General features: G+C 40.9%; 1 protein-coding gene across 3 annotated transcripts in view; it reads left to right on the top strand.

The window, feature by feature from the left end:
- The first annotated feature begins 2032 nt into the window (after positions 1–2032).
- The window catches only part of NFKBIZ (NFKB inhibitor zeta), an 85262-nt gene continuing 74330 nt past the window's right edge, over positions 2033–12964 (top strand). The window contains exons 1-13 of one of the 3 annotated variants that reach the window (XR_010023704.1): positions 2033–2415; positions 4668–4807; positions 5344–5374; positions 5496–5599; positions 5700–6490; positions 6904–7009; positions 7383–7529; positions 7732–7795; positions 8088–8257; positions 9160–9270; positions 9401–9568; positions 11476–11623; positions 12752–12872. Coding sequence is in view for 2 of the 3 variants with exons in the window: in XM_063098169.1 (XP_062954239.1) it covers positions 2127–2415; positions 4668–4807; positions 5344–5374; positions 5496–5599; positions 5700–6490; positions 6904–7009; positions 7383–7529; positions 7732–7795; positions 8088–8257; positions 9160–9270; positions 9401–9568; positions 11476–11529 (2175 nt within the window). In the remaining variant the exon portion in view is untranslated. Of the gene's footprint in view, positions 2416–4667; positions 4808–5343; positions 5375–5495; positions 5600–5699; positions 6491–6903; positions 7010–7382; positions 7530–7731; positions 7796–8087; positions 8258–9159; positions 9271–9400; positions 9569–11475; positions 12691–12751; positions 12873–12964 lie in introns of those variants that run through there. The other 2 variants (XM_063098169.1, XM_063098162.1) reach the window with 2 other exon arrangements.

The following is a 12964-nucleotide window of genomic DNA, read 5'->3' as shown; positions in this document are numbered from 1 at the left end:
AAATCCAAATAGATTTTATTGGGAAAGCCCAATGTATTAGGGTTCTCTCTATTCTGACCCTAAATAGATTGGATGATGGTGGCCCACAATGGTGAGGGTGATCTTTCCTCAGTCTACTGATTCAAATTCTAATCTTTTCTGGAAACAGTCTCACAGTCATACCCCAAAATAATGTTTTACCAGTTGTCTGGGCATCCCTTAGCCCTGTCAAATTAATACATAAAATTAACCGTCAGACTCAACATCTCACTTGGAGCATCTTTTAAGTGATTTTGGTTTCTGAGGAATTGCAATTATTGGAGACTTGTATTTTCCACAGAAACATCAAAGGAGTTGTTTCCTGTTTATTTATTTACTTAAGTTACCAAAAAATTGAGGGGAGGAAGAGGCAGTAAGAAGTTTCAGGGCAATACAACACTGTGAGGAACAAAGAAATACTTTGGAACTAACCCCAGGAGGGTCTTATACCATCTATTAATACTGACTAAAAATCCAAGCTCACTGTGTCCCTTCCTCCCTCCTGGAACTCAAACATTCTGCTTCTGCTAGTTTCCCTATGATCCAAGGTCAGGTCAGTTCTCTCCTGGGCTGTTGCAGTTCTAATGGCCTGTGGACCCCTCAGTCTCACCCCCTCTAAACTGCAGCCAGATTAACTTTGCCTGCTTAAAATTCTTTCACGTCTCCTCAATGTTTATTAAATAATGTTCCAGTATCTCGGCTTGACCACTGGAGGTTCTCCACCCAAAGGCACCAAGTTACTTTTACATTTAGTGTCATTTATCTTCCCTTTGACAATCTTAAAAAGGACTGTAAGCGCTCCTTAAGTGCTGTTCCTCTTCCTGTAAATGCTGTGGGCTGAAATCCCACCCATCCTTTAGGGTCTTTCCTAAATACCACATCCTCTGCAAAGATTTTTCTCCAGATGGCCCTTCTCCACCAGATATATTGTCTCTCTTTTGAGGTCGCTCACTGAACTTTGTATCCCTCATGATATTTAATCATAATTGGTTTCTTTAATATAGCACGTGTATACTTACCTGATCATTCCTGCAAGTCGTAAGGTACTTGATAGACTTAAACATCTTTTTCTCTTGCAAACTCCTAGCATGTTCTTTTTGCTAGCTGGACTTCAATAAATAGTGTTTAAATCCACCGAAGAAAACTATTCAAGATAGGAAAGGTCAAAATTCCTGTTAGTTTATCAGACAAAATGTAAGGATTTGTAGAATAAAACTACATGTCTATAAAAATAGACACTTACGTGTGTGTATATTTTTCATTTTGCTATGATGTTTTTCTTCGAGTAGTGAAAGATACAAGAAATGTGGTCCCTGCTTTTTATTACGGGGCTGCACCTAAAAAATGATTAGTTGTGGCCTAGATGATAATTTCAGGACAAAAAATATCTCTTTTAATTTGGGACCCTGCCTAAAAGGACGCTGGAAAACGTTTACTGAGTTTTGAGGCGGGGGGGTTGCTCGGGGCACTGGAGGAGACGGGCCCCCAGCCTTGCAGAGACCCCCTGACCCGGGCTGGCCAGGAGCTGGGCGGAGGGCTGTGGGGCGCAGGGCTCCCACTCCCTGGGAACGAGGCCGACCTGTTCCCACCGCTGCTCCCCGCCTCCCCCTGCAGGTCCACGGCCCCCGCGCCGCGCGCGCTCTTCCTGGGCGCCTAGGCCCGGCCCGGGGGCGCGCGGAGGGCAGGGCTGGCCCGGGCGTCTCACAGTGAGCGGCCGGCCGGGGCGAGGTCAGGGACCGGGAGGCGGGAAGTCGAGGGCCGCGCTCCGATGGGGTTTCCAGGTGAAGGACAGGAAAACAACCGGTCGGTCTGGGCGGAGCCAGGCGGGCGGGGCGAGGGCGGAGGGCGCATTGCCTCATCCTGTACATTTTACTGGAAACCCGACGCATCCGGAGGAGGGGCCGGGAGGCAGCCCGGGCGCCGCCAATGGCCGGGCTAGGCCGGGCCGGGCCGGGCCGGGCGCGGGGGCCGGTTAAATACCCGGGCCGCGCCCGTGCCCGCGCCGTCCGCCCGCCGGTAGTCACTCGATTCCGCAGCAGCCACAGCGGAGGCGACCGTGCGCAGCGAGCCGGTGGCGCGGGTGTCTGGGTAAGGCCGAGCCCGGGAGCATGATCGTGGACAAGCTGCTGGACGACAGCCGCGGCGCGGAGGGGCTGCTGGACGCGGCCGGCGACTGCGGCCTCATGACCAGCCCGCTCAACCTGGCCTACTTCTACGGGGCTTCGCCGCCGGCCGCCGCCCTGGGCGCCTGCGATGCCAGCTGCTCGTCGTCGGGGCCCTCGGCTCCCGGTTCGCCCGGCTCCGACTCCTCCGATTTCTCCTCCGCCTCGTCCGTGTCCTCCTGCGGCGCCGTCGAGTCCCGGCCGAGAGGCGGCGCCCGCGCCGAGCGCCTGCAAGGTAGCCGCCCGCCCGGGCGGGGGCCGGTCCGGCACCCCAGTCTACTCCGGGCCCACCCGCCTGCGAGGGTAGGGGCGGGCTCCCCAGATGGGAATTGCCTGGGGCCCGTGCGCGCCCTCCTCAGCCGCAGGACATCAGCACGTTAGCCATCGTTTATTAAGCGCCTGCTGGTTGCCTTACCCTGGGCCGGGCGCCTGACGTAACTCGGTGGCCTTTGACCGTCTGTGAAATCCCGGCGCCGTCCAGCTGGCCCTGGAGCTTCTGAAGCCCCACTCAGCAGAGCGCTGACTTCTGGCGGGAAAGAACATTAGATCTCTCTCGCTCACAAAACAGCTTTCTTGAGTTTAATATAGTGTGACGAGGTTTTGGGTCTGATGTAGGTGTAATTTTCTTTTTTTATACTGTTTTTCTTTAATAACGATCTTTACAGTGCAGAAGTGGGTGTAGTTTTTTTTCTTGAGGCTGTTTTGGTGAAAAGCTGTAGCAGAGGATAAGGGTTTGGGAACTGTGTTTGAGGTCGTGACTTAAAAGGGGTAAGGTGAAGCTGGACTGTAAACCAACTCAAGTCTGTAGTTGGTGTTGGCAAGGTTCAGGAGACTGCCCACACGTTCTGCAGTGTTTTGTAGTTTTATGGTGGTTGGCTGGTAAGGGGATCCGAACCCTTGACCTTGGTGTTACAAGGCTGTACGTTAAACCAACCGAGCCAAGTGCCACCGTCTTTCCTTTTATTTGTTCTGTGTGCTTTAGAATGGGTAAAGCCATGTCTAGCAAAGGAAGTCATTGTTTCCTCTGTAAGGTTGTGAATTGGTCAGTTTCCTTTCTTAATGAACCGAGTTGCATAATTTGAGGGAAAATAGGATGCTGCTGTGGGTAGACTAGAGAACGTCTAGACAATCTCAAACTTTGGAGAGTTCAATCAACTTGATTTTAAAGAACGTCTCTTTCCGGTATCCCCCACTGCTAGCCACTCCTGTTTTGGTTGTCTTTTATTTTAAAAAGTGATTTAAAAAAATTTAAAAAAATCATTTAAAAAGTGATTTCAGCCACTGTATGTTAAGTGTGTAACAGAACCAAAAAGTGTGTGTATATTTAGGACCTTTTCTTCCACATTTGGTCTTCATCTGGCAGAAACTATTTTGCTGGTTCCTTGGTTTACCACACAGCCATAGGGGATTTCTGAAAGCGCATTTTTCTCCTTGTGACGCTAACTTATTAACTGCTGTCATTCCAGAGAAATTTTGTGTTAGATTCTGGCAGTTCCTAAACTTAAATGTAAAACCAACTAATTGTTTAATTCGCCCTATCATTGAGCTGTTTATCTCATGTGTTTAATGTATGTATGTGTGTGTGTCTGTGTTCAAATTATGCAGTTTTTCTTGTTTGATCTTCTTACTTTTTCCCACACTCGACAGAGTGGCTGAATTATTCATTTCCTGACTTTCTGCGTGTTTATGTTCAACTCATATCCCAAGAGGTTATGACATAATCGTGGTCAGAAATGGAATACTGTACTTAAAGTGCATTTTAAAGTTTAAATGTGAAAACAAGCATATTTCCTTTTTACTTAGAAGGCCTATGTAAGCAATTTCAAAAACAGTCAGTGAGGGGAAATCCTGTGGGCTTATGTGAAAATGTGTTTAAGCTCAGTGAATTTAAGCAGCTTTCTTGGCACAGATGAATGGAGGGAAATAATAAATAAATCTAAGACATTGTTAATTGTTAGGTTTTGGTACATTGAGATCTCTGGAGGAAGTTATTTTGTTCCTTCTTAGGTGAGTGGAATTAGTAGACTTTAAAATTTCTACGTGAACGTAAAGCCTTTGGTTTGGAAAGCTAAAACTGCATCATTTATCCCCTGTCCTCCAAAGTTTTTCCAAAGTTAAGAATAATTATACATCTATGAGAATCAGGGTAGTAAAATCTGTGTTCCTGTTTCATGGCTAGATAGGATTGAGAGACAGAGAGGCTTAATTTGAGTCTACCTATTGGCTCTGGGGATCCCTGACTATCGTTTTATGAGTTTTAATTCCCTAGGGTACCTAAGGAAATTTTCCTTAGGGAAAGTTATCAGGCAACACAGAATCTTTGAGTAGAACTGGGGACTTGACACGCAAGGCCATTGACCAGAGTGAGTTGGAAAGGCTTTGCAGTCTGTTGCGTAGAGAGTGTATACATTAGACAGCTATGCCTTTGAGGTTATTAATGTTTGTGTAGAGATTTAAATGAAATATGTTTTGTTTTCTTTTGAACAGTTGAGCCCCATATGGGGGTTGGCAGGCAGCAGAGAGGACCCTTTCAAGGTGTTCGTGTGAAGAACTCAGTGAAGGAACTCCTGTTGCACATCCGAAGTCATAAACAGAAGGCTTCTGGCCAAGCTGTGGATGATGTAAAGGTCACACCTATTTTTTGTTTTGAGTGGGGTGGGGAGGAGGTTAGTCTGTCAAGACTATCATTCTGTGCTGACCTAGGTCCAGAAAGTCAACGGTTTTTCAGTAACAACAAAGTCCCTAAGACAAAGATCATATTTTTCTTGTTGTTTGCTCTATTTCTATCACTTAGTCCAGTGCCAGGCATCTGGTGGATGCATTAGAGAAATTTAATGAATATTAAATGAAATATTAAATGAAAGCAAATTAGGGGCAAGGAAATAAATGGGGCTCAATTGAAATGGAACATTTTGACTAGAAAGGGAAAAATCAAATGGCTTTATTCATTTCATCTTGACCTGAATTGAACTAAGAAGAAAGTATAAATGGGAAAGTTGCAAGATAGAATGAAAATTGAGATAGGAAGTAAATATTGACAAAATAACTACATCAGAGATTTATGGTGAGCTGTAAAGGGTGGTAGAGATAAGTCTATTTATTAATGTATATTAAGCAGGAAACCATTTTATATACTCTAAATTGGAAAATTTTTTTCTTACAGACACAAGGTGTGAACACAGAGCAATTCTCAGGTGAGAGTTACTTGTAGTCATAATTTTATGGGGGCTTTACAGTAAAATAATTTAGTGTGGTTATGGGTAAAATTTATAAAGTAAAATGATCACAGATTCCGTATTCCTTTCTTGGCTACAGAATTGAAGAACATAGTATCATATAGTGGGAAAAGGAAAGGGTCCAATTTGTTGTCTGATGGACCATCTTGCAAAAGGCCAGCTCTGTTGCATGCCCAATTTTTGGTAAGTATCTCACTGTTTTTCTCTGAATACCCTTTGGAAATTATTCCTGGGATAATTTTAGAAGGAAGTGAATGTGCAATTGCCTTCTCTTTCTTTCCAGACACCACCTCAAACACCAACGCCTGGGGAGAGCATGGAAGATGTTCATCACAATGAGTCCAAACAGGACAGCAGTGTCGATCTGCTTCAGAACATTATAAATATTAAGAATGAATGCAGCCCAGTTTCACTGAACACAGTCCAAGTTAGCTGGATGAGCCCTGTGGTGGTCCCTCAGAACTCCCCCCGAGAGCAGTGTCAGGAATTCCATGGAGGGCAGGTCTTCTCTCCACCTCAGAAATATCAACCATTCCAAGTCAGCAGCTCCTCACAAATGATGGACCAGGGATCCATGTACCAGTATTCTCCACAGAACCAGAATGTAGAGCAGCAGCAGCAGCAGCAGCAACAGCACTACACCCACAACCCAACTCTGGAATACACTTCTTATTCCAGAACTTCCCAGTCTCCCAACTATGAACCAAATATCTTTGATGGTCAAGAAGCACAATTCTGCCCAAACCAAAGTTTTTCATCCCTTCTAAGTAGTTATGGAGAATCTGAGAATATTGCTGTTGCCATTCAGACTTCCCCCAGTGTCCAGCAACAAAATGATGCCCACCTGCAGAACTTCAGCATGATGCCGAACAGTGCCTGTGAGTCCATGGTGGGGCATGATGCAGGCTCTGCTTCTTTAAACACTTCACTGCCGTTCCAGAATATCATTGGAAATCCAATGAACACCACACAGTTAGGAAAATCATTTTTTCAGTGGCAGGTAGAGCAGGAAGAAAGCAAATTGGCAAATATTTCCCAGGACCAGTTTCTTTCAAAGGATGCTGATGGTGACACGTGAGTATCCTTTTATCTCATGTACTTAATTTGGTAAGCCACACTTATTGGACCTAGGGGGCCCAGAATGTTTCTAGGATATACCAACTTATACCTTAGTGATTGGCTGACCAAGATGACTAGTGAAGGTAGAAACTGCTACTCAGTGATAGCTAATATTTCAAGAAAGCGTTTTCCTTTTTTTCCTTTTAATTTTTTTATGAACAAATTACGTTTTCTAATTAATGAAAATATATGTGTCTTCTTTGAATAATTGGTTTTGGAAGACCAAATTATGCTGTTTAATATTTCATTTGAGTGCAAAAAAGGGGCTTTCTGTGTCCTTTACAATGGTTAAAGAAAAGAAGGATTAAAGGAAGAATTTTTTTTAAAAGATGAGCATGGTGACCTGTTATCCTTTCCTTGTTCCCCAGGTTTCTCCATATTGCTGTTGCCCAAGGGAGAAGGGCACTTTCTTATGTTCTTGCAAGAAAGATGAATGCACTTCACATGCTGGATATTAAAGAGCACAATGGACAGGTGCGGATCCTGACAAAGTCTGAAATGGCAAAGATGTGTTCATGGTGAAGTGAATGACTACCAGTCTCATGTGTGGATCATTTCAGAGCACAAGCTCAAGAAAGTTTAGTTAATATTGACTTTGAGGTGTTGAGTTTTTGCCACCATCAGCCTTTACATTAGTAATGTTAACTTTGTAATTATTTGACCAAACACTGAGTATAATAAAGTCATACCCTAAGCTTATTTTAGTTTCTTTGTCTTACACTGTCTGATTGCTTATTAATAGGATTTATTTTCTCCATGTGGATTTTTCCCTCATAGTTTAGTTTCATATTCCTTGTTATGCTAGTATTATGTCTAAAAAGTACTTTTTTCCTCTTAATATCCACAGAGTGCCTTTCAAGTGGCAGTGGCTGCCAATCAGCATCTCATTGTGCAGGATCTGGTGAACCTTGGGGCCCAGGTGAACACCACAGACTGCTGGGGAAGAACACCTCTGCATGTCTGTGCTGAGAAGGGCCACTCTCAGGTGCTTCAGGTAAGAGACAGTGAACCAGGTTTCCATTACGGCAGGGCCAAAGAGATAGGGCTTGGATATGAGAAATCAGGTGTAGGTTGCCTGTTGCAATCTGTTTTGAGATATTAATCTATTTTGACTTACTCATTTCTTGGGGTACTAATCGATAAGTATTTGTGTAACTTGACTTTTGCTTACAGATATATATTTTAAAATTTTGCAGGCAATTCAGAAGGGAGCAATAAGGAGCAATCAGTTTGTGGATCTTGAGGCAACTAACTATGATGGTAAGCAGCTAAAACTTTATTGGATAAAGGACCATTTAGAGAGTGGGGCCCATAAATTCTAAGGGTATTAATATTAAGTATCCCAATAGGAAGGAGGTAATTAAAGCTAAAATATTCTGTTGACAAAATGAACACAAAGACCCAATGGAGGGAATATTCAGATTTCCTTACTAGTTCTTGTGCAGCCCATTTGTAGATAAAGTTAGAGGCCATCCTTAAAGTTTGTAATTACAGAGCAACCAAAAGACTGGCTGGGATGCTTGACCACTGCTTTATTATACTTTTTTCCTAGGCCTGACTCCCCTTCATTGTGCCGTAATGGCCCACAATGCTGTGGTGCATGAACTCCAGAGAAATCAACAACCTCATTCACCTGAAGTTCAGGAGCTTTTACTGAAGAATAAGAGTCTGGTTGACACCATTAAGTGTCTGATTCAAATGGGAGCAGCAGTGGAAGCAAAGGTAAATTTACAGAAAGTTTTGAAATGGGTAGGAGAGAAAAGTGGTTATAGCATTTTTTCCCAAGTGCAGATTGAGACATCTTTTTTTCTTTTCTTTTCTTTTCTTTTTGAATTAGTGGCGTTGCAATATATGGATAGTTAAGAAGCTTTGATTTTAAAAGATCATTTCATTTGCTTTCTCAATTTCCTTTTGATCTGTAGATTATGATGTTTTAAAAGGTTATTTAGCTGTGAAGAAATTAGTGTTTGTTTGAAAGGAAAAGAAAATGCTTGAAATTGGTACTGTCATTTTGGCTTCCATTTTCACACACTGTTAATAAAGGTAGTGCTTTTCATAAGGGTGTCTTCATTGTTGTAGGATCTGGACTTAATCTTCTGTTTTTCAAACTGGAAAATATTTTATTCTTTTTAAATTTGAAGTTTATTTGCTGAGTATCTCCTGTGTGCAAGGCACTAGGTTAGGTGGTTTGGAGGGAAAAATGCCTAAATCATAAACCACTTGAGGCTTTAGGGGGCTTACTGTCTAATAGAAGAGGTGAGAGTTAAAGCTAAATATAACTCTACAGGGTGGCCACCAAGTCTGGAAAAACAGGTAAATACATAGTAAACGGTTCATTGATAAATGATATTTTTAATCATGTATTATAATACATGTTTCTACATTTTATGGCCACCTGTATGCAAGGGTAGACTGTGATAAGAGGCATATAGGCAAATTAATAGGGAATTTAAAAGGAGTAAGAGAATCCATTTAGCTTGGGATTAAGGAAGGCTTTGTGGAGAAGGGAGAATTCAAAGTGAGTTTCCAAGTCTGAGTTAGGCATTTGAGAGACTGGGTGAAAAATGTATTCCAAGACATGGTATCTGGATTTTCATTTCTCCCCGCCTCTTGCCTTTGAAAAGGATCGTAAAAGTGGCCGCACAGCCCTGCATTTGGCAGCTGAAGAAGCAAATCTGGAACTAATTCGCCTCTTTTTGGAGCTGCCCAGTTGCCTGTCTTTTGTGAATGCAAAGGTACTTTTAGAAAGCTTCAATAATCACATCACCGTTGGCATGACCTTCTTTTATACCTTCTTCAAGCTTTTGAGCTCCTTTCATGAGAGTCCCCTTCTTGATGTGTGTTATTTCATGTCTTTGTCTGCAGGCTTACAATGGAAACACTGCCCTCCATGTTGCTGCCAGCCTGCAGTATCGGGTGACACAGTTGGATGCAGTCCGCCTGTTGATGAGGAAGGGAGCAGACCCAAGTACTCGGAACTTGGAGAATGAACAGCCAGTACATTTGGTGCCTGATGGCCCTGTGGGAGAACAGGTAGGGGTCACAGGAGGCAGGGGTCACAGGAGGCAGAGGAGATGCCTTTAAGTACTCCAGTCTGAAACAAAGGGAGATGAGGTTGGGCAGGGCGAAGGCCTGCTGGTGCTCTTCAGGTGGGCTCTGTCTCTGTCCTTGGCCCACAGTAGTTATTGTAGCACTTTGGAGTTAATTGCTGTGTTTACAAAGTAAGAGTAAAAAATTAGAGGGTTTATCCATGGACCCAAAATTATCAGAGGTGGGGTAGTCTTTTCTTCTCTTCCATGATACAAACTTGGGTTTAAAATAGATCAGAATGGTTTGAGGTTTGGAAGCTGATGAGAGAGAAAGTACCAGGGTTCTTGCAGATACCAAGGAAAGATAATCTTTGTTTTATAAGATATGAGCCTTCAAATATTGTGGGTATTAAATGAGTTTGTACCTATAGAGTGTTCAAAACAGTACCAGGCACATAGCAAGTGCTCAGTGAGCATTAGCTGTTAAAGTTATTTCTATCTACTAAGTGATACTGACAAGAAATGGAGGGAGCCTTTATGTAATTCAGAACCCAGAAATATTTTATATTTTAAACAAAGTTATGCCTTACCAATCAAATATGGTTATGTATTATCACTGGGGATTGAATAGTTTCACATAAGTGAACTTTTCTAGATACAAGAACTTAATCTTTTAAGAACTTAAACTATTTTTGATGAAAATCTTTTCCTGGACGGAATGAAGATGATTGTAGCTGTGAGTAGGTCATTACATACTTTACTCATCACAAAATAAGATATATGTAATGCAGTTTAGCTTTTTCTTTGATTCCTAGATGTCATTATGACCATCATGTTATAGAAACCTCTATTTGTAGAGCTCTTTATAACTTAGAAAGAATCTCTTGATAGTTTGTAAGGTGTTTTATGTATATTAGACCACTTAATAGTCATGAAAACTTTCCCATATAAAGGTTCAGCTGAGAAAATTTAGATTCAGAGAGGTCCCAAGGACAGGAACCATCATTAAATATAAATGGCAGAGTACTAAGCCCAGTATTTGCTTCTACTTCACTCTTTGCAGTATGAAGTTATAGAAAGAGGTTCTCAGGAGTATTGAGGGATGGAGGGCCTGTTGACTCTTCACTAAATGTTCTCAGATTACTCTCCTTTTTGCTCTTGTATTTTGTGTATATGTTTGTTGTGGGGGAGAAGGCTTTTTCTCTTGCTTGTATTGTCAGACTGTGGTCATTGTGTTTCCTTCTAGCAACTATCAGTTGTGTTCCCTAACCCAGTCTTCTTTCTTCTAAATTGTTGCTTCTGATCTGCTGTGGGATGAGAGACAGATAATAAAATTTGTCACACTGGGGTATAAAATCAATCACTAGGCTCTGGATGAGTCTGGGGGCTTTCCTGTGATCTGTAAAGTTACGCACAGATGTTTTAACACTTGGATATCATGACAGCTGTTTTAACTTGAAGGGTATCAAGGATGTACTTGTGTGTGTATAAGATGGGTCTTTCATTCTCATTAATTGAGGCTGACTTCAAGATAAGTAAGATATTATAATATACTGTAATTACTGCCTTATATTAAATGTTCTCACATATGGGAGGAGTAAAAATTAGGAAAGGATTATGGGTCTTATTTAAGTTATTAGAGATTTTCAACTTCAGATAATTTTTAACGGAGATGTTACTTTCTTGCACTCAAAGATCTTTAGAGGAGATCTGAAATAAACTTTAGAAGGATTGGTAATATTTTTTAAGTCACCTTATTTTGACAAATATTGTGCATATTTTTTCATATACTTACAAGTTAATAGGAGTGGTGTAGAATATATGTATAAGAAAGAAATGAAACTCTGAGGGAAATATACCACTTTGACCATAAGAAATAAACCTCTCAAATCCTATTTATTTCTCTTCCAGATCCGACGTATCCTAAAGGGAAAGTCCATTCAGCAGAGAGCTCCACCATATTAGCTTCATTGACTTGGAGCCTGGTCAGCAACACTCACTGTCAGTTAGGCAGTCCTAATGTATCTGTACATAGACCATTTGCCCTGTATTGGCAAATGTAAGTTGTTTCTATGAAACAAATATATTTAGTTCACTATTATATAGTGGGTTATATTAAAAGAAAAGAAGAAAAATATCTAATTTCTCTTGGCAGATTTGCATATTTTATGCCAGGTATCTGGAATCTAGACATCTGAATTTGATCTGAATTGTAAAATTGCCTTCAATTAACAGTAGCTTTTGGATAAGGAAAAGACTTTGATTTATGGCATAAGGCGTTGTTCATGTAGCTATTGCCAGTTTCAAAGATGGTAAATTGTGAACATTTCTTTAAGAAAAATGAAAGCATTTAAAGGAAAAAAATAAATCAATAGTATTGAGGCTTTGTTTGGCCTGATGGAGTACCTGGTAGTTATTACTGCTGTTGGAAAGTCTCTAGTCATTGGACTAGATGAAAGGTGTCTATGGTTAGAATCTGATCTTTGCAAACTGTATATAATTGTTATTTTTGACTTTAAAAATATTGTACATACTTGGTCATTCATATGGCCGTATATGAAATATGTAAATCAATAAAATAGAAAAAATACAAGTGAATTATTACTATTTTAAAAAAATTATACACGTTCAAACCAACATACAAAAAAATTATACACATTCAAAGGAGCTATTATTGTGGAATTGCCCAACTAAAGTCTTTGTAGATAAAGTAGATGAGGAGTTGTTAGTGGCTGAAAGAGCTCTGTTTGAAATGTAAATATGCATTGAAATGAGACACATTATTTATAGGGAATTGCATGCTCTTGAAGAGAACACCTCTTTATGGCTCACCAACTAGAATTTATATACATGTTCTGTTGAAGTTTTTTTTTTTTTACCTTTATAGAAACAACAAAAAGTCAATGTTGAAACATCTTCCTGTTTTCTATTATCAAATAATGATAATGTGCCATGATGTCTTTATTACTATTCAGAAAAAAATGTAGTATTTTTTTTAGTAATGTTAATTCTACTAACAACATTTTGCTTACCTCTGGCATGTCCCAGGGAACGTATTTGGCTTTGATTCCACATTAATTCTTTGTAATAAATTTGACTCATTAAAAACCTTTTTTTAAAGAATAAGTCTCATAAGCAACTGACTAACTTATTTTTATAGCTAAGTACTTAAATTCTTTTTAAAAAGGTACCCTTTGGATTGATCACAATGTTTAATCCAGTATGTCTTGTGGACAAAAGTTATAGTCACTTGGTATCTGTAAGTATGGTATGATGCGAACCAGTCCATTCACACTGGAAAAAGTCATGCATGGTTTTAAATAAACATTAATTCACTTATACTGTTTGTCTTAAGGATGTGCATTTTCTTTTCCTAGTGCCTTATTTATACTTATTTGTT

This window comes from Cynocephalus volans, chromosome 1 (genome assembly GCF_027409185.1).
Source record: "Cynocephalus volans isolate mCynVol1 chromosome 1, mCynVol1.pri, whole genome shotgun sequence".
Classification (NCBI taxonomy): domain Eukaryota; kingdom Metazoa; phylum Chordata; class Mammalia; order Dermoptera; family Cynocephalidae; genus Cynocephalus; species Cynocephalus volans.
Note: the sequence above shows the minus strand (reverse complement) of the source record. Positions and strands in the feature narration are given on the sequence as shown.